The 26,871-nt window shown below is 36.8% G+C and overlaps 1 protein-coding gene across 6 annotated transcripts in view; it reads right to left on the bottom strand.

The window, feature by feature from the left end:
- Positions 1-26,871, bottom strand: part of ITCH (itchy E3 ubiquitin protein ligase) — a 168,793-nt gene that overhangs the window by 110,593 nt on the left and 31,329 nt on the right. For all 6 annotated transcript variants that reach the window (XM_037811041.1, XM_037811038.1, XM_037811036.1 and 3 more), the window contains one exon: positions 17,102-17,191. In XM_037811041.1, coding sequence (XP_037666969.1) covers positions 17,102-17,171 — 70 coding nt within the window. In that variant the 5' untranslated portion in view covers positions 17,172-17,191. The remainder of the gene's footprint in view (positions 1-17,101; positions 17,192-26,871) is intronic.

Raw genomic sequence — 26,871 nt, 5'->3', positions numbered from 1 at the left:
TAAAGAAGACATTGCAAGAGTAAGTAAAAAAAACAGAAGATCTTATGGAAATAAAAGAAACTGTTGGCCAAATTAAAAAGACTCTGGATATTCACAATACAAGACTAGAGGAAGCTGAACAACATCTCAGTGTCCTAGAAGTCCACAGAACAGAAAATGAAGGAACAAAAGAAAGAATGGAGAAAAAAACTGAAAATATCGAAATGGATCTCAGGGATACGATAGATAAAATAAAATGCCCAAATTTAAGACTCATTGGTGTCCCAGAAGGGGAAGAGAAGGGTAAAGGTCTAGAAAGAGTATTCAAAAAAATTGTTGGGGAACACTTCCAAACCTTCTACACAATATAAATACACAAAGCATAAATGCCCAGCGAACTCCAAATAGAATAAATCCAAAGAAACCCACTCCAAGACATATTCTGATCAGACTCTCAAATACCGAAGAGAAGGAGCAAGTTCTGAAAGCAGCAAGAGAAAAGCAATTCACCACATATAAAGGAAACAACATAAGACTAAGTTGTGACTACTCAGCGGCCACCATGGAGGCGAGAAGGCAGTGGCAGGACATATTTAAAATTCTGAGAGAGAAAAATTTCCAACCAAGAATACTTTATCTAGCAAAACTCTCCTTCAAATTTGAGGGAGAGCTTAAATTTTTCACAGACAAACAAATGCTGAGAGACTTTGCCAATAAAAGACCTGCCCTACTTCAGATTCTAAAGGGAGCCCTACCAACAGAGACAAAAAGAAAGGAGAAAGAGATTTAGAGAATTTTAACAGACATATATAGTACCCTACATCCCAAATCACCAGGACACTCATTTTTCTCTAGTGATCACAGATCTTTCTCCCGAAGGGATCATAAGCTGGGACATAAAACAAGCCTCATTAAAAAAAAACAAAAAAAAATTGAATATACTCAAAGCACATTCTCCAACCACAATAGAATACAAATAGAAGTCAATAATTTTTGAACTGTAACTCCACTATTTATTTCCTACATGATATAAAATACACAAACTCTAAGGACAAATCAGTGGTTTTGAACTCAATGTAAAATATGTAATTTTAGACAACTATATAAAGGTGGGGGAATGAAGGACTACAGGAACATAGTTTATGTATCCTATGAAGTGAAGGTGGTATCAAAGAAAAACAAGATTGAAATGGATTTAAGAGGTTAATTTTAAGCCCCACAGTAAACACAAAGAAATTATCAGAGAATATAACCATATAGATGAAAAGTAGAGTTTAGGTTAAGAGAAATGGGGGAAGGGGCCATGGGGAGTTAAGAAATGAGTGTAGGGTTGCTGTTTGAGGTGAAGGGAAATTTCTAGTAATGGATGGTGGGAAAGAGCATTACAACATTCTAAAGGTGATTAATCCCACTAATGGAAGGCTAGGGAGGGGATGGAATGGGAAGATTTAGGCTGTATATATGTTTCCACAACTGAAAAAAAACAAAACAAAAAAAAGACAGTCTAACTAGATGACAATTGACTGCCAAGGATGAACTTGGATGGGATTGGAGGATAGAGGACAGGTGGCTCAAAGGGACACAGTTGAGACATAAGGAGAAGGAAATACAGAATGCAAGCTTTGTATCATTGTTGAATCTCCTGTACTTCTTAGCTGCACTTAATGGAATTGCATAAAATAATGTTCTTGTTCATGGAAAGTATATACTTGAATTATAGCATATGTTCAAGGATGTGTGCAGCTAACTCTCATATGTTCAGAAGACAGAGCAATAGATGATGGATGACAGGGAGGGAGGGAGGGAGGGAAAGAAAGCGATGTGACAGCATGTTAAAGTTGGTGGATTGAGCTATCGGGGGAGGGGGGTCAGGGTATAATGGAATTCTGTGTATGGGGCTAGTATTGTTTTTGCAACTGTTCCTATAACTTTGAATTTATTTCAAAATAAAAAAAAAAGTAGAAGTAGAAGGACAAGGATGGGGATAGAAGAATAGGAGGAGTAGGAAGTAGAGGAGGAAGAGGAGGAAGAATAAGAAAGGAAAGGAAAAGGAGAAGAAAAAGAGATGCTTAGGTTACATTTGCATGGGTAATATGTTATTAATATAAGTATTTCAGAAATTGCATACTGAATGGGAAGTTTCCAGAGTTCTATTGATGCCCCCACAGTCCATGATATTTTTCTATTTATTAGAGCCCTAATTTTTATATTAGACAATAGTAGGTTGTTATTAATCATAATTTCAATTATTTTTTTGTGTGTGTTAATTTGGTCACAACTTTACTTCTTTAATTTGAATCTAGCCAAGTTCTAGGCCAGTGGTTTTCAACTGGGGATTCACATCACTTACCTAAACTATGGAATTTTATTAATATACAAATGTATGAGACCTATTCCAGCCTTACTAAATCTCTTTACATGATATTCTTAACATATTCATATTGTAGGGTTGGTGTATTTGTGGTATAGAATGTGTACAGGATTATCATATGTTATATGCCAAGATTTTTTTCTCTGTAAAGATCATATTCATCCACTTTTATAAATTAGATGAACCGTTCATATTTCTTTGAAAATATGGTTAATCAATATGTTTATAGCTGTTTTGTCTAAAACATTTTCTGGATTACTTTAATATATATATATTTTTTATGGCACAGAAATAAAAAAAAAAAAAAAAAAAGAGACAAATGCCCCCTTAACTTTGGTTGAATACTTCTTTAACTTGATGAAGTTAAATTTTTCCTGCCTCTATGCTTCTGCAACATTTTCATATTTATGTATGCTCTTACAGCATTTCATAGTCCCATATCATTAGTTTTTCCTTGTTTAACTCACCCTGTAATTCCCTTCTTGGCAAGGATATAGTCAGTCCTTGTAACTCCTATTGTATTTAGTGATAGAAATCTGAATCAAATGATTAGTGATAGTAGAAAACAAAAGATTCCCTGTTTTAGATCACATATATACATATATATAGCTCTACTGTATAAACTTAATATTCTTCTGAATCTTCTATGGGTCTAGGTTCTTCAGCCTACCTCTCTGGTACAAAATAAAAACATTGTTTATTTGAATATAAAGCAAATAAAAGTGGATCTTTAGTTACTCATCCTATTTTGGGGACCAGCAGGCTATAGTTAACAAGGTAAAGGAAGTAAGGGGGCTGAAACAGGATAAATTAGCAATATGTTATTCTAGATAAAGGGATAAAACTAGTTGGAAAGTGCTGATTCTCTGGTCAGAAGTCACAATAGGCTATATGAGTCTTCTATGGCAAAACTATGCCCTGACTGGGTAGAAATGGATATAAACTCTTGATTTATAAGAATGAGGGACCTTCCCAACCCATGAACAAGCAGAGCTAAATATATAGTGTTCTAATCAATCTGGGGAAATGCAGTAAATTGCAATTACTAGTAACTCCAAAATCAAGATGACGACTTTTCCCCAAATGATTAGTTTGGAGATTCAAGACTAAGAATAGAAGAATCATCCTGGAAATACAAAAGTTCTAAATTTACCCACACACTATAATGCTAGCATATAGCAATCATCAAATTAAAAACACAGATGAGGACTTCCAGGGAAGATGGCAGAGTAGGGAACACCAGGACTTAGTCCTTCCACCAAAGCACCTATTAAACAAGCAGGGACTAACTGAAATAACTGTTCTGGGGCTCCAGAGGCTAGAAGAACACTTTACAGCTTCCAGGGAGGAGCAAGAGGATGAGGCTAATGAACTACAATAAAGAAGAGTGAGTAGCTCTCTCTGTGCAGTCGCTGCCAGCACCCATAGCCCACTCTTACACTGGGCCACCTTGGGATCCAGTCCCTGGCTGGCTGCTGCTGTCAGAGAGGGAAATAAAAATCCTCTTCAAGAACGGTGGTGGACATGGCCAAGCACTAATCACAGTTTTCATTAGTGAATTCAGATTGCTGGGTCCCAGCTCTGAGCTACTGTTTCAAACTGCTCTGGACAAAAGCAGCAGCAGCCACTGTTTCAACTGCACCCATCACAGGAGCGGAGGGGGTGGAGATTTAAGGACATAGTGCCTCTTTAAGGATGCAGGGAACAGTTTGTTGAAGAGTGGCATCTGCCGGGCAGGCCAGGAAAGCACAGCTTTGGGGGAGCAATCACAGGATTTCAGTACCCTTCCTGATCCCTTCCCAAGGACACTTTGGAGCCAGTCTGCATCCCCTTTGTAGGTTCCTGGCCCTGTATTAGCTGGGAGATACTGACTTGGGAGGCTCCTTCCTGGCCCTGTATTAGCTGGGAGATACTGACTTGGGAGGCTCCTTTTCAGGGTGACCCTCCTCCCAGAATTTACCCTCCAGGCAAAAACAGCTAAAGACAACAAAAGGAGCATAAAAAAGTACAGAGGCAACAAAAAACAAAAAAAAACAGAAAACAAATCAAGGTTTCTAGAGAAGGAACAGAGAAGGTGAAACAACTGCACAAACAGTGCAATCCTAAAAAAATTATACTGCATATCCAGGACAAGAATTGGATGAAGAAGAACTGAAAAAATCTGAACAGTTAAATAAGGGCTATTCAAAAGGTCTAGGATAAGTTGAACCAAGTGTCAAAGAAGAACTTTAACACAAAGCCAATCAACAAAACCTTAGGCAAGAGGGAGAAACTGACCCTCAGAGTACATTCATTAAGATAATCAGATGCCCAGACATCAGCAGAAAAATGATAAGCCATAACAAGAAGCAGAAAGACAAAGCCCAATCAAGAGAACAAATAAGAACTTCAGAGAAGACACAAACTTTGGAATAACTAATCAAAAATGCTCAAACAAATCTCCTTAACCAATTCAAGGAGATGAAGAAAAATATAGCTAAAGAGATAAAAGACATTAAGATACTATGTAAGCATAAAGAAAAATTTGAAAGAATAAAAAGAAACATAATAGAAATTATAAGGATGAAAGGCACAACAGAAGAGATTAAAAACACACTAGAGGCATACAATAGCAGATCTGAACATGCAGAAGAATCTGTAAACTAGAAGACAGGACAACTGAAATTTTACATCCAAAAGAACAGATAGAGAAAAGAACAGAAAAAACTGAGCAGGGGCTCAGAGAGCTGAATGACAGCATGAAGTGCACAAACATACGCATCATGGGTGTCCCAGAAGAAGAAGAGAAGGAAAAAGGGACAAAAAGACTTTTTGAAGAAATAACTGCTGAAAATTTCCTAACTCTTTTGAATAACATAAATAGCCATGTCCAATAAGCACAACATACTCCAAACAGAATAAATCATAACAGACTTACTTCCAGACAGATATTAATCTGAATATCAAATACTAATAACGATAAAGAGAGAATTCTGAAGGCCGTAAGAGAGAAATGATTGGTAATACTAAACGGATTTGCAATAAGACTAAGTTCTGATTTCTCATCAGAAACCATGGATGCAAAAAGGCAATGGTATATATTATTTAAGTTGCATAAAAAAGAACAACTGCCAGCCCAAAATCCTTTATCTGGCAAAACAGTCCTTCAAACATGAGGGAGAGTTTAAAATATTTAAGGATAAAGAGAAAAATGAGTTTTTCTCAACATGAGACCTGCTCTACAAGAAACACTAAAGGAAGTTCTGCAGGCAAAAAGGGAAAGACGAGAGAGAGAGGCTTGGAGTAGAGTGAAGAATTGAAGATTATCAGTAAGGGTAACAAAAAGAGTAAAAAGAAAGGCAAAAAACAAAACAAAACAAAAAAAAGCAACATATAAAAAACCAAAAGATAAAATGGCTGAAGTAAATACTGTAACAGTTATCACTGTTACAGTAAAAACACTGAATGTTAATGGATTAAACTCCCCAATCAAAAGACAGAGATTGTGATGATAAATGTGTAACTATTTAGCTTTTATCGTGTGACCATGTGTGCCAATTTGGATATTATTATGTCCCTCCAAAAGACATGTTTTAATCCAATATTGAGGGATATTTGAATTAGGTTGTTTCCATGGAGATGTGACTCACCCAAATGTACCTGATAATTGTGATTAGATTATTTTCATGTAGGTGTGGCTCCGCCCATTCAGCATTGGTCTTGATTAGTTTACTGGAATCCTTTAAAAAGAGCCACACAGGCCTTGCTAATGCTTAGACATGCTTGGAGATGCAGAGAGAAAGAGCTCAGTGTTGCAGCTGCGAGAGATATTTTGGAGACAGCTGTTGAAAGCAGACTTTTGCTACCCCAGAGTTTGCCTGGGAGAAACTAAGAACAGCCCCACACACTTAGAGAGAAATGTCCTGGGAGAAAGCCATTTTGAAGCCAGAACCCTGGAGTAGACGCCAGCCACTTGCCTTCCCAGCTAACAGGGATTTTCCAGATGCCATCAGTTTTTCAGTGAAGGTATCCTATTGCTGATGCCTTTGTTTGGACACTTTTAAGGCCTAAGGACTGTAACTCTGTAACCAAATAGACTCCCTTTATAAAAGCCAACCCATTTCTGGTATTATGCATAACGGCAGCATTAGCAAACCAGAACACCATGTGATTGTGAAAACCTGGTGACTGACACTCCCTGGATCCAGTGTATGGGCAGATGAGTAATAAAATAAAGACAAAAAAGATATATAAATAATGGGGGGGAGGGAGGATAAGAGGTCTGATGGTTAGGTTCATGTGTCAACTTGGCCAGGTCATAGTACTGAGGTGTCTGGTCAAGCAACAGTTACTGCAAGGACATTTGAGGCTGGTTAATAAACCAGAAGGCTGATTTATTAAATCATCAGTCAATTGATTGCATATGTGGCTGATTACATCAATGAAGGGTGCACCTTCCATAATGAGAGCATTCACTCAGCTGGATTTAATCCAATAAATTGAAGACTTTTAAGGGAGAAGAGACAGAACTTTCACTTCTTCTTCAGCCAACCATCCTCTCCAGGGTAATTCATCGAAGTCCTTCATTGGAGTTGCCAGCTTGTGGCCTGCCCTATGGAATTTGGACTTGTGCATCCCCACAGATGCATGAGACACTTATAAAATCTCATATTTACAGATATCTTCTGTTGGTTCTGTTTCCCTAGAGAACCCTAACTATTACAAGGGGTATGGGATGTTTTGGGTGCTCTTATTTTAATTTTTTATATTTTTATTATTTTGGGGGGGAGTAATAAAAACATTCTAAAACTGACTAGGTGATGAATCACAGCTATATGATGATACTGTGAGTCACTGATTGTATACTTTGGATGGATGAAATAATATGTGAATATATATCATTAAAATTGCAGTTTAAAAAAAAAAAAAGAGATAGGCAGAATGGCTAAAAAAAATCTGAGCCATCTAGATGTTTCTACAAGAGACTCATCTCAGACCCAGGGATACAAATAAGTTGAAAGTGAATGGCTGGAAAAAGATATTCCATGCAAATAGTACCCCCAAAAAAGCTGCGGTAGTTATACCAATATCGGACACAATAGACATTAAATGCAAAACTGTTATAGGAGATGTGCCAGTTTGAATGTATTGTGTCCCCCAAATGCCATTATCTTTGTGGTCTTGTGGGACAGACGTTTTGGTGCTGGTTAGATTTGCTTGGAATGTGCCCCACCCAGCTGTGGGTGGTGACTTTGGTGGGATACTCCCATGGAGGCGTGACCCCACCCATTCAGGGTGGGCCTTGATCAGTGGAGCCATATAAAACATGCTGACTCAAAGAGACTGAAGGGAGTGCAGCTGTGAGTGACGTTTTGAAGAAGAGCAAGCTTGCTAGAGAAGAATGTCCTGGGAGAAAGCCATTTTGAAACCAGAACTTTGGAGCAGACACCAGCCACGTGCCTTCCCAGCTAACAGAGGTTTTCCGGATGCCATTTGCCATCCTCCAGTGAAGGTACCCCATTGCTGAGGTGTTACCTTGGACACTTTATGGCCTTAAGACTGTAACTGTGTAGTGAAATAAACCCCCGTTTTATAAAAGCCTATCCATCTCTGGTGTTTTGCATTCTGCAGCATTAGCAAACTAGGACAGGAGACAAAGAAGGACGTTATATATTAATAAAAGGAAAAGCAAACATAAATATTTATTTACCTGACCAGGGTGCCACAAAACACAGGAGGCAAACACTGACAAAACTGAAGGAAGTGACAGACATCTCTATAGTAATAGTTGGAGACTTCAATAAACCACTTTCACCAAAAGATAGACCATACAGACAGATGACAACTAAGGAAACAAAAAACTTGAATAATCTGATAAATGAGCTAGACCAAACAAACACAGATGAATGCACCCCCAAAACAGCAGGCTATACATTCTTCTCAAGGGCTCATGGATCATTCTCAAGAACAGACCACATGTTGGGTCACAAAACAAGTCTCCATAAATTAAAAAAGATTAAAATTATATAAAGCATGTTCTCTGACCACAAAGGAATAAAGGCAGAAATCAACAACAGGTAGAGAACTGGAAAATTCACAAATATATGAAATTAAAAAACCTAATTTTAAACAATCAGTAGTCAAAGAACAAATTGCAAGAAAAATCAGTAAATATCTCAAGACAAATGAAAACAAGAACAGAACATATAAAAACTTATGGGATGCAGCAAAAGCAGTGCCGAGAGGGAAATTTATAGCCCAAAATGCCCACATTAAAAAGGAAGAAAAAACTAAAATTTGAGATCTAACAACACACCAGGAGGAACTAGAAAAAGGACACCAAACTAATCTCAAAAAAAAAAAGCAGAAGGAAAGAAATAACAAAGACTAAGTAGAAATAAATGAAATTGAGAATTAAAAAAAACAAAACAAAACAAAAAACAAGTATTAACAAAACCAAAAGTTGGTTCTTTAGGGAGATCAATAAAATAGACAAACCCTTAGCTAGACTAAGAAAGAAAAAATGAGAGAAGATGCAAATAAAATCAGAAAGGCAAGGGAACACTACCACTGACTCCATGGAAATAAAAAAGTTCATAAGAGGATACTATGGACACCTTTTTGCCAACAAATTAAACAAGCTAGATGAAACGGAAATTCCAAGAAATAAAGTAACAACCTACAATGACTGTAAAGGAAATAGAACACCTCAAAAACACCAATTACAAGTAAAGAGATTAAGTCAGTCATCAAAAACTTACCAACAAAGAAAAGCCCAGACCAGATGGCTACACAGGTAAATTCCACCAATCATCTCAAGAAGAATTAATACCAATCCTGCTCTTGAAAAAAACTGAAGAGGAGGGAACACTACCTAATTCATTTTGAGGCCAACATCACCCTAAGACCAAAGCTAGATAATGATAATACAAGAAAAGAAAACTACAGACCAATTTCTCTATGAATACAGATGCAAAAATCCTTAACATAATACTAGCAAACAGAATCCAAAAGCAGATTGCAACAATTACATACCATGATTAAGTGTGTTTTCTCCCAGTTACGCAACAGTGGTTCAACACAAGAAAATCAATTAATATAATACACCACATTAAAAATATGAAGGGAGAAAACCACATGATCATCACTATTGACACAGAAAAGGCATCTGACAAAATCCAGCATCCTTACCTGACACAAACACTTGGAAAGATAGTAATAAAAGGAAACTTCCTCAACACGATAAAGGGCACATATTGAAAACCCACAGCTAACATCATATGCAATGGTGAAAGATTGAAAGCTCTCCCTCTAAGATATGGAACAAAACAAGGATGCCCACTATCACCACTATTTTCAATACTGTGCTGTAAGTTCTAGCCAAGACAGTTACGCAAGAAAAAGAAATAAAAGGCATCCATATCAGAAAGGAAGAAGTAAAACTCATCATTTGCAGATGATATGATCCTATATATAAAGACCTGAAAAATCTATGACAAAGCTACTAGAGCTAATAAACAAGTTCAGCAAAGTGGTAGGATACAAGATCAACACATAAAAAGTCAGTAGGGTTTCTTTACACTAGTAATGAGCTATCTGAGAAGGAAATCAAGAAAAAAATTCCATTTACAATAGCAACTAAGAAAATAAAATATTTTAGAATACATTGAACCAAGGATGTAAAGAACTTCTACACAGAAAATTGCAAAACATTGTTAAAAGAAATCAAGGAAGATCTAAATAAATGGAAGGACATAACGTTTTCATGGATCAGAAGACTAAAGATAGTTAAGATGTCAATTCTACCCAAAATGATTTATGGATTCAAAGCAATACCAATCAAAATCCCAACACCTTACTTTGCAGCAACTGAAAAACAAATAATAAAAATTATTTGGAAGGGTATGGTGCCCTGAATAGCCAAAAATGTCTTGAGAAAGAAAAATGAAGTTGGAGGTGTCAAACTACCTGACTTTGAAGCATATTACAAAGCTACGGTGGTCAAAACAGCATGACACTAACATAAAGAAAGATATACTGACCAATGCGATCAAATTGAGAGCCCAGAAATAGACCCTCTCATCTGGGGACAACTGATTTTTGAGAAGGCAGCAAAGTCCACTTACCTGGGACAGAACAGCCTCTTCAACAAATGGTGCTTGGGGAACTGGATATCCATATGCAAAAGAATGAAAGAGGACCCCTATCTCACACCAAATACAAAAATTAACTCACAATGGATCAAAGCCCTAAACATTAGAGCTAAGACCATAAAACTCAGAAGAAAATGTAAGGAAATATCTTAAAGATCTTGTGGTAGGAGGTGGTTTCCTAGACCTTAAACCCAAAGCGCAAACAATGAAAGAAGAAATAGATAAATGGGCTCTCTTCAAAATTGAGTACTTCTGTGCATCAAAGGACTTTGTCAAGAAAAGTAAAAAGGCAGCCTACTCAATGGGAGACAATATTTGGAAACCACATATCCAATAAGGGTTTCATATCCAGGATATATAAAGAGATCCTACAACTCAACAACAAAAAGACAACAACCCAATTAAAAAATGGGCAAAGGACATGGACAGACACTTTTCCAAAGAAGAAATACAAATGGCTCTAAAGCATATGAAAAGATGCTCAACTTCACTAACTATTAGGGAAATACAAATCAAAACCACAATGAGATACCATCTCACATATACCAGAATGGGCATTATCAAAACAAACAGAAAACTACAAGTGCTGGAAGGATGGAGAAATAGGTACACTTATTTGCTGTTGAAGAGAATGTAAAATGGTGCAGTCACTCTGGAAGGCTGTTTGGTGATTCCTCAGGAAGCTAAGTATAGAACTGCCATATGATCCAGCAATCCCATTACTGGGTATATACTTGGAAGAACTGAAAGCAGCAACATAAACAGATATTTACACACCGATGTTTATATCGGCATTATTCACGATTGCCAATAGATGGGAACAGCCCAAAGGTCCATCAACTAACAAGTGGATAAATAAACTGTGATATATGCATACAATGGAATATTATTCAGCTGTAAGATGGAATAAAGTCATGATGCAAGCAAACAACATGGATGAATCTCGAGGACATTATACTGAGTGAAATAATCCAGAAACAAGAGGACGAATACTGTATGGTCTCACTAATATGAACTAATATCAATGAGCAAACTCAGAGTTAAATTTGAGAACAGAGGTTATCCTGCGACAGAGAGAGGGTAGAGACTGGGCATTTGATACTTAAGGAGTACAGAATGTTGAACAAGATTGAGTGTAAAGGTTCAGAAATGGATAGCACAATACTTGTGATGGTAGCACAACACTGTAAATATAATGAACAAAGCTGAGTGTGAATATGGTTGAAAGAGGACGACTAGGGGCATGTATGTCACCAGAAGAAAAGCTAGAGGATAAAAACTGGCACTGTATAACTCAGAGAAACCTAGAGTGGACAATGATGTTGGTTAATTATATAAATATAAGAAAGTTAGTACATGAACTAGAACAAACTTACGTCACCATTACAAGGTGTTAATAATAGTGTTATATGGGAAAAAATACAATTAACGTAAACTAACGTCTATAGTTAACAGTAACATTGTAATATTCTTTCATTAATTGTAATAAAGGTGCTATGCCAAAGCTAAATGTCAATAATAGGGAGATATAAGGGGCATGGGATATTTTTCCTTCGGAAGAAATGAGAATATTCCTATGTTAACTATAGTGGTGAATGCAGAGCTATGCGATTATACCAGGAGCCATTTATTGTACACTTAGGATGGACTGTATGGTGTGTGAATAAAAACTTTAAAAAATCAGTGGGGTTTCCTTACATTAGTAATGAGCAATCTAAGAAAGAAATCAAGAAAAAATTCCAGTTACAATAGCAAGTAAACACATCAAGTATCTTGGAGTAAATGTAAAGGACTTTGTTCTAGTTTGCTAATGTTGCCAGAATGCAAAACACCAGAAATGGATTGGTTTTTATAAAAAGGGGTTTATTTGGTTACACAGTTACAGTCTTAAGGCTATAAAATGTCCAAGGTAACACATCAGCAATCGTGTACCTTTACTGGAAGATGGCCAATGGAGTCCAGAAAACCTCTATTAGCTGGGAAGGCACGTGGCCAGCATCTGCTCCAAGTTCTGGTTCCAAACTGGCTTTCTCTCAGGATGTTCCTCTCTAGGCTTCAGCTCCTCAAAAATGTCACTCTTAGTTGCTCTTGGGGTGTTTGTCCTCCCTTAGCTTCTCCGGAGCAAAAGTCTGTTTTCAAAAGCCATCTCCAAAATGTCTCCGTAAGCTGGAGCTCCTCTCTCAGTTCCAGTGCGTTCTTCAAAGTGTCCCTTTTGGCTGTAGCTCCTCTTTAAAATGTCACTCTCAGCTGCACTGTGTTCCTTCTGTTTGTCAGCTCATTTATATGGCTCCAGTGATTTCATTCAGACCCACCCTGAATGGGTGGGGTAACACCTCCATGGAAATGATCCAATCAGAGTCATCACCCACAGTCGGGTGGGGCACATCTCCACGGAAACACTCTAATCAACACTGATACGTCTGCCCACACAAGATTACATCAAAGAGAAGGGCGCTTTGGGGGACATAATATATTTAAACCGGCACAGACTTATACGCAGAAAATTGCAAAACATTGCTAAAAGAAATCAAGGAAGAGCTAAATAAATGGAAGGACATTCTGTGTTCATGAATTGGAAGACTAAATATCGTTAAGATGTCAATTCTACCACAGTTGATTCACAGATTCAATGCAATACCAGTATTATTCCAACAGCCTACTCTGCAGAAATGCCAATTATCAAATTTATTTGGAAGGGTAAAGGACCCTGAATATCCAGAAACATCTTGAAAAAGAAGAATGAAGTTGGAAGACTCTTACTTCCTTACTTTAAAGCATATTCCAAAGCTACAGTGGTCAAAACAGCATGGTACTTACATAAGGATAAATATACTGACCAATGGAATCAAACAGAGTTCAGAAACAGACTCTCATGTCTATGATAAACTGATTTTTGACAAGGCTCCCAAATCCACTCAACTGGGAAAGAACAGTCTCTTCAACAAATGGTGCTTGGAGAATTGGATATCCATATCCAAAAGAAAAAAGACGACCCCTATCTCACACCATATACAAAAATTAACTCAAAATGGATCAAAGATCTAAACATAAGAACCAAGACTACAAAACTCCTAGAAGAAAATGTAGGGAAGCATCCATCTTCAAGATCTTGTGGTAGGCAATGTTTTCTTAGCTTTATATCCAAAGCACAAGTAACACAAGGAAAAAAATAAATGGGACATCCCCCAAATTAAAAACTTTTCTGCATCAAAAGACTGTAAAAAAAAAAAAAGGTGAAAAGGAAACCTACTCAGTGGGAGAAAAAATTTGGAAATCACACACCCAATAAAGGTTTAATATCCAGAATATATAAAGAGATCTTATAAATGAACAATAAAAAGACAAACAACTCAATATAAAAATGGGCAAAAGACTTGAACAGATATTTCTTCAAAAAGGATACACAAATGGCTAAAAAGCACATGAGAAGATGCTCAACATCACTAGCTATTAGAGAAATGCAAATCAAAACCACGGTGAGATAACATTTCACACCTACTAGAATGGTCACTACAGAAAACTCCAAGTATTGGAGAGGATATGGAGAAATAGGAACACTCATTCATTGCTGGTGGAAATTTAAAATGGTGCAGCTGCTGTGGAAGACAGATTGGCAGTTCCTTAGGAATCTAAGTGAGGAATTACTATATGAGCTGGCAATTCTGCTACTACGTATGTACCCCAAAGAACTGAAAGCAAGAATTTGAACAAATATTTTCACACTGATATTCATAGTGGCATTATTCACAATTGCCAAAAGATGGAAGCAATCCAAATTTCCACCAACCAACAAATAAATAAACAAAATGTGGTATACACATATGGTGGAATATTATTCAGCTGTAAAAAGGAATGAAGTCCTGATGCATGAGACAAGACAGATGAACCTTGATGACATTATGTTGGTGAAATAAGCCAGACAAAAAAGGACAAATATTGTACGATTTCACGGAAATGAACCAATTATATTAAGCAAACTGATAGAGTCAGAATCCAGAATACAGGTTACCAGGAGATAGATTGGGGTTAGAGAATGGAGAGTTTATGTTTAGCTTCTAGTTAGTCTGATGGTAAAGGTTTGGAAATGGATGGTGGTGATGGTAGCACACTATTGTAAGTGTAATACACAGCACTGAACTGTGTAGGTGAATGTGGTTAAAGGACGAAGTTCAGCAAACTTTTATACTGCTAGAAAATAAATAAAAGATAAAATATAGAACTGTATAAAACAGTGAACCCTATTGTAGATGATGAACTATAGTTAACAGTACAACTATAAGAATATTCTTTCATGAATTGTAACAAATATACAATATTAATACAAGGTGGTAATAATAGGGTAGCATATGGGTAAAAAAAAACACCTAATGTAAATAATGGATGACAGATCTATTTTAATAATCTTTCATCAATTGTTAGACCAATTGTAGCCAAAGAAACTATTGTTAGAAAAAACAGTACAATTTATTGTAAAAAGTGCTATCATTAATAGTAACAAATGTTCCACACCAATGCAAGGTGTTGGTAGAGTGCCGGTGCACCAGAATCCTGTGGTTTATATGCATGATTATTCTGTAAACTCACAACATCTCTAATAAATAAAAGAAAAACATAGGTGAATTCACTATAAAAGCTGAGGTTATGTACACAATACAATTAAATGGGAAATGGCTAAAGACAAGGAAAGACAAAAAAAAAAAAAAACACAGATCAAGTCCAAGAAGGTAGGCAGCCTTAGCCAAGGGATTACAGAAAAAGAGTAGCTGACCCAGGAAATACAAGGATAGAATCAGCAAAATCTAATGATGAACAGGGATAGGAAAGGTAAAGGAGAAAGGAGTAAAGAAATTTTAAATATGCTATGCATCTGTAAGTCTTTTGAAAACAATAGTGTCAACACTTTTATTTCTGGCCATAAATCAGATTTTTACAATAAACATCAATGATCATTCACAAAACTGTGCCATTCTTCACATTCACTATAGCCTCTTTTAAAATGTAAAATAAGTAACCAATTTTACAAAAGATACAAGATTAGATGGCTGTTAGGATATGAAATTAGATATGGATAATCCTAGGAAAATTAAGAAATAAGGAATTTGGAAAAAGTGAATAATACTAATCTATACCAGTGTTTTGGAGTTTTCCAACACATTACATAATGTCTTCCAAAAATAGTATGACAAGGATTTTAATATCCCTCGTTTACAAAGAAACTGAGGCTCAAGACATTAGTGAACTATGTCAGAATTAGGACTAAAACCCAGGGAAATTAATTCCTTTGAAGATGCAGGTCATTAGCCTGTACAGAATTGTTAATTAAAATTAGGGGACGCTATTCCCCCCACCCACGTGGGACATGACTCCCAGGGGAATGAATCTCCCTGGCAATGTGGAACACAACTCCCAGGAATGAGCCTGGCCCTGGCATCGAGGGATTGAAAATGCCTACTAGACCAAAAGGGGAAAATGAAAAGTAACAAAATAAGGTTACAGTGGCAAAGAGATCTCAAATAGAGTCTAGAGGCTATCCTAGAGGTTACTCTTATGCAAGCTAGATATCCCAAATGGCCACAGTATGCCAAGCCCTAACCAACAGTAGTCCTGAAATACTTAGGTCCCTATTTTTGAGACCACAAAAGTTTCACTCACTAAGTTTATTTTTCAGAAACTTAAATCCACCAGAATGTTCCAAAGCCAGGCAAGTCCTAAAACCCAGAGACAACAGTCTCTTTAAGAACATCAACAGATGCAGCCTCCCTCCCCATAACATCGACACCCCTTTTTAATATGAACAAGTTAGGGTGGTCACTGCCTCTCTCTCTATATATATTTTTATGCTACGGTATTAGAATAGCTAGAAGGAAATAACTGAAATGGTGGAACTGTAACCCACAACATTCTTTGAAATTTGCTATCTACTTTTTAAATCGTACTTTGAAAGTTATCACTGTTCGATATATGTTAAATTTCACAATAAAAAATGTATTTAAAAAAAGGGAATGTAGTACTGATACATGCTACAAATAAATGAACTTTGAAGACATTATGCTAAGTGAACTAAGCCAATCACAAAAAGCTACATATTATATGATTCCATTTATATGAAACATAAAGAATAAACAAATCTGCAGATATAGAAAGTGGATTAGTGGGTGCCAAGAGCTAGGGAGGCCATTATGGGAAAATGGAGAGTGATGCTAATAGGTATGAGGTTTCTTTTTGGGGGTGATGAAAATGTTCTAAAATTGAATGTTGCGATGGATGTACAATTCTGTGAATATACTAAAAACCAGACATTTTAAATGGGTAAATTGTATGATACATGAATTATATCTCAATAAAACTGCTAAAACAAAAACAAACAAAAAACAGTGGCAGCAACTGCCCAGGCAGCCATCTTTACTGGGGTAAAAAACCCATGCAAAATATACAGTAATATCCTGAAATAAAAATGTGATTTTTACATTCCTAAAAATTTTGTTCATTCATTCATTAAACAAAAATTAATTCAGCATCTGATATTTAACAAGCACTGAAGATTTACTTCTCTTGGGTTACTTTTTTATCTTAGAGAAAACAATAATAATAAAAGTAGTGGATCTTTTCTAAGACTTACCAGTGATCTGAAGTTGTGATTTCATGGTCAGGCTACCCATTGAACCAAGCTGTGATCCACTGTCAGACATACCACCAATAATCAGCAAACCTGAACATGGCAAAGGAGAAAATGTAAACCTCAAAAAAATCCCATTTTTAAATTACATAAATAGTACTTACCAGGTCATTTCCATATCCTGCTCAAGGCCCCATAATAACCAATGGCCTTCCCATTGCTAAACATAATAGTCAATTCTAATGTTCATCCTACCTGACCAATAAGCAAAATCTGACACAGTTGAGCATGCTCTCCTCTGTGATTGGGTTTCCGGGTCACATTCTCTAGGTTTATGTCCTATCTCATGATTATTCCTTCTCAGTCTCTCCTCTGAAGATTCCTTCTCTCCTCTCCAATCTCTTAATGTTGGAGTAAACCAGGGCTCAGTTCTTGGTCCCCTTTTCTTCTTTTATTTATCATCTTAAGGCTTTAAATATTATCCGTATACTAACAAGTCCCAAATTTACGTCTCCAGACCCCACTCCTCAACTCTAAACAATTTCACTTGGGTATTTAAAAAATATTTCAAACAAGATATTGAAAACTGAACTCCTGATCATCCCACAAACCTTCTGTACTCTGCAAGCCTTCCCATCTCAGTTGATAGCAACTCTATCCTTTTAGATGCTCAAGCTAAAAAATCGTTGGAGTCATCCTTTACTCCTCTCTTTCTTTTACATTTCCTCTCCAACCCATCAGCAAATTCTACTATCTCTATCTTCAAAACATATACAGACTCTAACTATTTCTCACCACCAATCTGATCAGTCACCATTTTATTAATAGTAAAAGACTAAATCCTTAGAAGGACCTACAAGACACTATATGATGCAAGCTCCCCCTGCTCCCAACCTCCATATTTCATTTCCTTCTATCCTTTTCTCTTCTGCAGGCACACTATCCTCTTTATTATTCCTTAAATATGCCAGTATGTTCTAGACTTAGGGTCTTTGTTCTATTTGTTTTCTTGGTCAATATTATAATCTGCACCACCTATCCTGAATACTTTTTTCTCCTATAGATTTTATCACTTGCCGACATACTAAGTAACTTACTCACTAATTATGCTTATTATTTTTGTCTCCCTTGCTAGAATACAAATTCCATGTAAGCAAGGATCTTTGTTTTGTTCACTGATGAATCCCAAGAGCCTAAAACAATGGTACACAGTAAACACTTAAATATTTGTTGAATGAAATGAATAAAGAAATGTAATAAATCAGCAACTCGAGCATATGCCTTCTCCAGTCCCTAATCATGGAAAGGTTAATCCCCAGGAAAAAGCATGACATTTTTAGCAAAATAAGAAAACGTGGCCTTGATTCCTGGCTCCAACTCTTACTATGTTAACACTATTTGAGTTCTTTAACCTCTCCAGGTCCCAGTTTCCTTGTCTGAAAAACTGGGATAATACCACCTTTACCTTCATAGGGCTGGTGTAAAGATTAAACAGTTACATGTGAGGAAAAAAAAAAAGCTCTGCAAATCTTTGTTATTTACCATTTATAGTGTTTGAATAAAATTGAATGTGTTCTTATAATAAAAATCTGTTCTTAGGCTTTTGGGGATTAGGTAAAAAGACTAGAAATATTTGCTACAAGGATAACAGCCATAGAGAAAGCAGAATTAAGAGGGGAAATGTAAAGATTCAAGTCAAACTAAATTTACTTATTGCTTACTATTTGCCAGGTAGTACGTAAGAAGTATATAAACACAATAAGAGAAACTGTAAACACTGCCCTGAGTTTTTATATAAAATTAGCTTCCACTAGCTAAGTATAGATTTGCCATATGACACAGCTATTCCATTGCTAGGTATATACTCAGACGAACTGAAAGTTAAGACACAAATGAACATTTGTAAACTGATGTTTATTGCAGCACTATTCATGATTCCCAAGAGATGGAAACAGCCCAAACGTCCATCAATGACGAGTGGATAAACAAACTGTGGTATATACACACGATGGAATATTATGCAGCTGTGAGACAGAACAAAGACATGGAACATATAATAAGGTGGATGAACCTTGAGGACACTATGTTGAGTGAAGTTAGCCAGAAACAAAAGGACAGATGCTGTATGGTCTCACTAATAAGAACAAACATTAATGAACAAACTTTGAGAGTTAAAAGGTGACAACACAGGCTACCAGGAGATAGAAAGAGAGTAGAGATCAGGCATTTGATGCTGAAAGACTACAGAATGTTCAGCAGGATTGACTGTACAGATCCAGAAACAGACAGCATAATAGTGTGTGATGGTAGCACAATACTGTAAGCACACTGAACAAAGATGTCTGTGAGGAAAGCTCAAAGAGGCGGGATAGGGGAATGTATGACACCAGAGGTAAAGACAGATGATAAAGACTGGGACTGTACAATTTGGCAAAAACTGGAGTGGCCAATAACTGTTACTAAATGTACAAATATAAAAATATTTTTACACGTGGGAGAACAAATGAATGTCAATCATGCAGAGTGTTGAAAAAGGGATGGTATTTGGGAGAAAACAATCCAAGCAAACTGGAGTCGATGGTCAACAGTAACATTGTAATATGCTTCCATTAAATATAATGAAGGCAATATACCAAAGCTAAATGTGTATGAGAGGGGGATATAAGGGAGGGATATGCGATTCTTGGTGGTGGTGTTGTATTCTGTCATTATTATTATACTGTATTGTATGGCATGTTATTTTTCTTTTTATCATCTTTTTTATTATTTCCTAAAAAAAAAAAAATTTGGTAGTAATCAGTATGTTCAAGTGCTGATTGCGGGGACAAATGTACAACTTTATAACGATACCATGAACAAATGACTGTACACTGTGGATAAATGTATGGTATGTGACTATAACTATAAAACTGTAGGAAAAAAATATAAATAGGAGTAAAAGTGTTAGAGGAAACATGGAGAGAGGGATATACCTATCTACTGTTGATGAGCAGGCAGAATGGTGTAGCCTTTCTCGAGGTCAGTGTGGTGGTTCCAAAAAAAGCTAAGTATGTGGGGGCCATAAAGTCCTGCAACCTCATTATGGGGTATGTAATTGGGAGATCTGAGAGCAGAGACAAGAATGTACATTTGCACACTGGTGTTTATGGAGGCAGTATTCATGGTTTGCAACAGGTGGAGGTGGCCTAAGGGTAAATAGACTGAGGAACAGAATGGTGAACTGTGTGTGGTGTATGCATACAATGGAATACTGAGCAACCACGAGAAGGAGTGAAGCTGTGAGACACGCAAGCAGGTACACAGCATTTTGAGTGAAGTATGCCAGAAACAAAGGCAAACACTATAATGCCTCACCAATATGGGCTAACTACAACGTGTAAACTCAGAATTGAATTTCAGAACATAGCCTAAGAGAGGAGCGATTACTGTAATGGTCCCTAGATTGTAAGCTCTTACAGCAGTCAAATTTATTCCTGAATTGCAATTGAGATGCTGTTCCCTTAGTGTATATAACCTGATTCGTCTCTGGAACATCGGGTACCTGCGTGACACCTGAAACTCAGAGCTAGAGCTCGGCATATGAATGTCAGTATTAATGCATACAGCAACTTTAAAAAAAAAAAAAAAAAATCTGAAAAAAGAGCCCAGACTTCAATTAGTGATATGAATGAAGCAGATCTGGTAAAGACTAGGGCAAACCAGGCCAAAGGGTAAAGGTCGAAACTGACTGTGTTTTAAAACTGCAACTTCCATGTGAGACCAAGGGAAGAGACGTCTATTTGTTGCAGGATCTATATTTTCTAAACAGTATAAATCTACAGTCAGTTTGTTCAAACACCACAATTACATGAACTTTGAACAGGAAGTGAGATATGGTAGGTTTGTATAGGTTAGAGAGAAATACTGACACATCCCGAAGTAATTTAGGCAGAGAATAAAAATATATTTGCAGAGCCCCCCTAAGGAGTTGGGGGAAAATGCAGGGGTGTTGGACTTCCTCACCTGGACTGATGGGGATGTTGTTGCAAACACTGAGGTCTGGCAGTCTGATGTGCTGAGCCCTCTATCACGGGACTTGCCCTTATGACGCTCATTACTGCAAAGGAGAGGCTAAGCATGCATATAATTGTGTCTAAGAGTCTTCCCCTGAGTACCTCTTTGTTGCTCAGATGTGGCCCTCTGTCTCTATAACCAAGCCACCTCGGCAAGTGAACTCGCTGCCCACCCCACCCCACCCCACAATGTGGGACCTGACTCCCAGAGGTGTAAATTTCCCTGGCAATGCAGGATATGACTCCCAGGGATGAATATGGACCTGCCATCATGGGATTGAGAATATCTTCTTGACCAAAAGGGGGATGCAAAATGAAATGAAATGGAGTTTCAGTGGCTGAGAAATTTCAAATGGAGTTAAGAGGTCACTCTGGTGGACATTCTTATGCACTATATAGATGACACCTTTTAGGTTTTAATGTTCTGGGATAGCTAGAAGTAAATACCTGAAACTATCAAACTCCAACCCAGTAGTCTGGACTCTTGAAGACGATTACATAACAATGTAGCTTACAAGGGGTGACAGTGTGATTGTGAAAACCTTGTGGATCGCACTCCCTTTATCCAGCGTATGGATGGATGAGTAGAAAAATGGGGACAAAAACTAAATGAAAAATAGGGTGGGATGGGGGGGTGAATTTGGTGTTCTTTTTTATTTTTATTTTTTATTCTTATTCTGATTCTTTCTGGTATAAGGAAAATGTTCAAAAATAGACTGGGGTGATGAATGCACAACTATATGATGGTACTGTGAACAGATGATTGTATACCATGGATGACTGTATGGTATGTGAATAGATTTCAATAAAACTGTATTTACTTAAAAATTTAGCTTCCACTAAATTTTTTTCTAATATAAAACAATTCCGATGTCTCAAGTCTGTCAAAATGAAATGGAACAAGAATTCTATAAACTCTATAAAATCCAATGTGTTTCATACTTTGACTTACACAGGAGAATGCTCAAAGATAAAATTTGGCCTCAACTATTAATAATGACTAACTTATTTCCTTGGACTGGTATATATTTTTCCCTTCACTTTATTTAAATTGCACCAGTTCAGATGTTTTATAACTTAAAATCTGCTATTAAGGCTTTTTTATTTTAAATAGGGAAGGTATAAATCACAAAATCATTAATAGTCAACCAGAATTTCTAAAGAAAAGGAGATGTAACATAAAAGTCTTAACACTGCATTGCACAGGAGAGTCTAATTCAAAGTGCTTGCTAAAAAACGTCCTCAAAAGACATCATTACCAAATTCTATACAATTATTATTACCTACCCCTCAATATCAAAAGACTGTTTGTCATATAACTATGACATCAAGAGGCAGGGAGAAAGTCTTTGTACTTATTACCTACTGATCTATATCAACAGTTTATTGCTGGAAAACAATGTCTTTTTTTTTTTTTTTTTTTTTTTTTTATTAAATCATCATTTTATTGAGATATATTCACATACCACGCAGTCATACAAAACAAATTGTACTTTCGATTGTTTACAGTACCATTACATAGTTGTACATTCATCACCTAAATCAATCCCTGACACCTTCATTAGCACACACACAAAAATAACAAGAATAATAATTAGAGTGAAAAAGAGCAATTGAAGTAAAAAAGAACACTGGGTACCTTTGTCTGTCTGTTTCCCTCCCCTACTTTTCTACACATCCATCCATAAACTAGACAAAGTGGTGTTTGGTCCTTATGGCTTTCCCAATCCCATTGTCACCCCTCATAAGCTACATTTTTATACAACTGTCTTCGAGATTCATGGGTTCTGGGTTGTAGTTTGATAGTTTCAGGTATCCACCACCAGCTACCCCAATTCTTTAGAACCTAAAAAGGGTTGTCTAAAGTGTGCATAAGAGTGCCCACCAGAGTGACCTCTCGGCTCCTTTTGGAATCTCTCTGCCACTGAAGCTTATTTCATTTCCTTTCACATCCCCCTTTTGGTCAAGAAGATGTTCTCCGTCCCACGATGCCGGGTCTACATTCCTCCCTGGGAGTCATATTCCACGTTGCCAGGGAGATTCACTTCCCTGGGTGTCTGATCCCACGTAGGGGGGAGGGCAGTGATTTCACCTTTCAAGTTGGCTTAGCCAGAGAGAGAGGGCCACATCTGAGCAACAAAGAGGCATTCAGGAGGAGACTCTTAGGCACAAATACAGGGAGGCCTAGCCTCTCCTTTGCAGCAACCGTCTTCCCAAGGGTAAAACTTATGGTAGAGGGCTCAACCCATCAAACCACCAGTCCCCTATGTCTGTGGTCATGTTAGCAACCATGGAGGTGGGGTAGGCGAATACCCCTGCATTCTCCACAGGCTCCTCAAGGGGGCACTACATCTTTTTTTTTTTTTTTTTTTTTCCCCTTGTTTGTCTTTTTTCTTTTTTTTTTTTTTTTTTTTTTTTTTTTTAACTTTCCCTTCTTTTTTCAAATCACCTGTATGAAAAATAAAGTTAAAAAGAAAACAAACATACAATAAAAGAGCATTTCAAAGAGACCATAGCAAGGGAGTAAGAAAAAGACAACTAACCTAAGATAACTGCTTAACTTCCAACATGTTCCTACTTTACCCCAAGAAAGTTACATAATATAGCAACATTTCAGTGAACTTGTTCCTACTACAACCATCAGAAATTAACAGACCATAGTCATTTCTGGGCATCCCCAGAACGTTAAATAGCTTATCTGTTCTTCCTGGATTATTGTTCCCCCTTCCTTAATTGCTCTCTACTGCTAGTTCCCCTACATTCTACATTATAAACCATTTGTTTTACATTTTTCAAAGTTCACATTAGTGGTAGCATATAATATTTCTCTTTTTGTGCCTGGCTTATTTCGCTCAGCATTATGTCTTCAAGGTTCATCCATGTTGTCATATGTTTCACCAGATCGTTCCTTCTTACTGCCGTGTAGTATTCCATCGTGTGTATATACCACATTTTATTTATCCACTCATCTGTTGAAGGACATTTGGGTTGTTTCCATCTCTTGGCAATTGTGAATAATGCTGCTATGAACATTGGCGTGCAGATATCTGTTCGTGTCACTGCTTTCCGATCTTCCGGGTATATACCGAGGAGTGCAATCGCTGGATCGAATGGTAGCTCTATATCTAGTTTTCTAAGGAACTGCCAGACTGACTTCCAGAGTGGCTGAACCATTATACAGTCCCACCAACAATGAATAAGAGTTCCAATTTCTCCACATCCCCTCCAGCATTTGTAGTTTCCTGTTTGTTTAATGGCAGCCATTCTAACCGGTGTTAGATGGTATCTCATTGTGGTCTTAATTTGCATCTCTCTAATAGCTAGTGAAGCTGAACATTTTTTCATGTGTTTCTTGGTCATTTGTATTTCCTCTTCAGAGAACTGTCTTTTCATATCTTTTGCCCATTTTATAATTGGGCTGTCTGTACTATTGTCATTGAGTTGTAGGATTTCTTTGTATATGCAAGATATCAGTCTTTTGTCAGATACATGGTTTCCAAAAATTTTTTCCCATTGAGTTGGCTGCCTCTTTACCTTTTTGAGAAATTCCTTTGAGGTGCAGAAACTTCTAAGCTTGAGGAGTTCCCATTTATCTATTTTCTCTTTTGTTGCTTGTGCTTTGGGTGTAAAGTCTAGGAAGTGGCCTCCTAATACAAGGTCTTGAAGATGTTTTCCTACATTATCTTCTAGGAGTTTTATGGTACTTTCTTTTATATTGAGATCTTTGGTCCATTTTGAGTTAATTTTTGTGTAGGGGGTGAGGTAGGGGTCCTCTTTCATTCTTTTGGATATGGATATCCAACTCTCCCAGCCCCATTTGTTGAAAAGACCATTATGGCTCAGTTCGGTGACTTTGGGGGCCTTATCAAAGATCAGTCGGCCATAGATCTGAGGGTCTATCTCTGAATTCTCAATTCGATTCCATTGATCTATATGTCTATCTTTGTGCCAGTACCATGCTGTCTTGGCAACTGTGGCTTTATAATAAGCTTCAAACAATGCCTTTTTAAAAGTGCAGGTTACTTATCTTAAATTTAAATTACAAAGTACCCCCAAAAAAGACATTTTAAGTCTCTACAGAAATAAGACAAATTTTAAAAACTTAAATTAACTTCATGCAGTAAAGGTTAACCAAAGTACAGACTGTGAACATTTTCATGACCAGTGATTCTCTTCAGATAATTACGAAAACCACTGAGGCTGAAATATTAGGTATTCTGCAAAAACTTATATATATACTAGTTTTATATTCATTAAATTTTTTAAATTCTTCAAAAGAATAAAAATCACCATTTCTATAACAAAAAATCACCATTTCTATAACAATTCATGACCAGCTAAATAAATAAATTGCATATTCATACCACAGAATAGCAAACCATGTATCCATTAACATAATTTATCAGTGTCTAAAATGGAAAGATCCAAAGACATTTTTCAAAGTTGCAAAACATATACAGTATAATGCTATTTTTGCAAACAAAAACAAAACTACATATTTCTATAGGCATATGTATTTATAAATAAACACAGGAAAACTTTATATCCCAATTGTTAACAGTGGTTACTTTTGTGGAGGAGGGGTCTGGGTACTAAAGAAGGTGATTGTGCTGGTTTGGATGTATTATGCCCCCAAACGCCATGTTCTTTGATGCAGTCTTGTGTGGGCACACGTATTTAGTGTTGATTAGATTGGAATCCTTTGATTGTTTCCATGGAGATGTGACTCAATCAACTGTGAGTGAAACGTGGCATATGACTCCCGGGGAGGAATCTAGACCTGGCATCGTGGGATGGAGAACATCTTCTTGACCAAAAGGTGGACACGGAACGAAATGAAATAAAGCTTCAGTGGCTGAGAGATTCCAAAAGGAGCTGAGAGGTCACTCTGGTGGGCACTCTTAAGCAGAACATAGGTAACTCTTTTTAGGTTTTAATGGCTTGTAATAGCTAGTAGTAAATACCTGAAACTATCTATCTACAACCCAGTAGCCTTGAATCTTGAGACGACTGTATAACAATGTAGCTTACAAGAAGTGAAAATGTGATTGTTAAAGCCCCATGGATCACACTCCCCTTTGGATGGTGTATGGATGGATGAGTAGAAAAACGGGGACAAAAAAAAAAAAAATAGGGCGGAGGGACAAAAAAAATTCATCAAGCTTTATGTTTAAGATTTTATGGACTATATTAACTAAATACTGTATTAACAATATATAAATTACACCTCGAAGATGAATGAAATCAGAACTATATTGAAAACAAAAATCCTGGCAACTATTCATCTTTATACTGTCTCTATAGTTTTGCCTATTCCAGAATGTCAGATTGTTCGAATCATACATTCAAGCTGGGTTCTTTCACTTAAGCAACAGGCATTTAAGGTTCCTCCAGGTTTTTTTGTGGCTTGGTAATTCATTTCTTTTATTGCTGAATAATATTTCATTTGTAGTTATACCCACATATTGTTTATCCATTCACCTTCTGAAGGACATCTTGGTTGGTTCCAGTTTTGGGTAATTATGAATAGTGCTGCTATAAACATTTCTGTGCAGGTTATAGTGTAGACACATATTTTCAACTCCATTGGGTAAATATCTAAGAGGGTGATTCCTGGACCAAATGGTAAGACTATGTTTAGCCATGGAAACTGCCAAACTGTGTTCCAAAGTGGCTGTACAACTTACCAGTAATGCAAGAGGTTCCTATTGCTTAGTATCC

Source organism: Choloepus didactylus, chromosome 19 (genome assembly GCF_015220235.1).
Source record: "Choloepus didactylus isolate mChoDid1 chromosome 19, mChoDid1.pri, whole genome shotgun sequence".
In the NCBI taxonomy this organism is placed as follows: Eukaryota; Metazoa; Chordata; class Mammalia; order Pilosa; family Megalonychidae; genus Choloepus; species Choloepus didactylus.
This window is presented reverse-complemented; position numbering and strand designations above follow the sequence as displayed.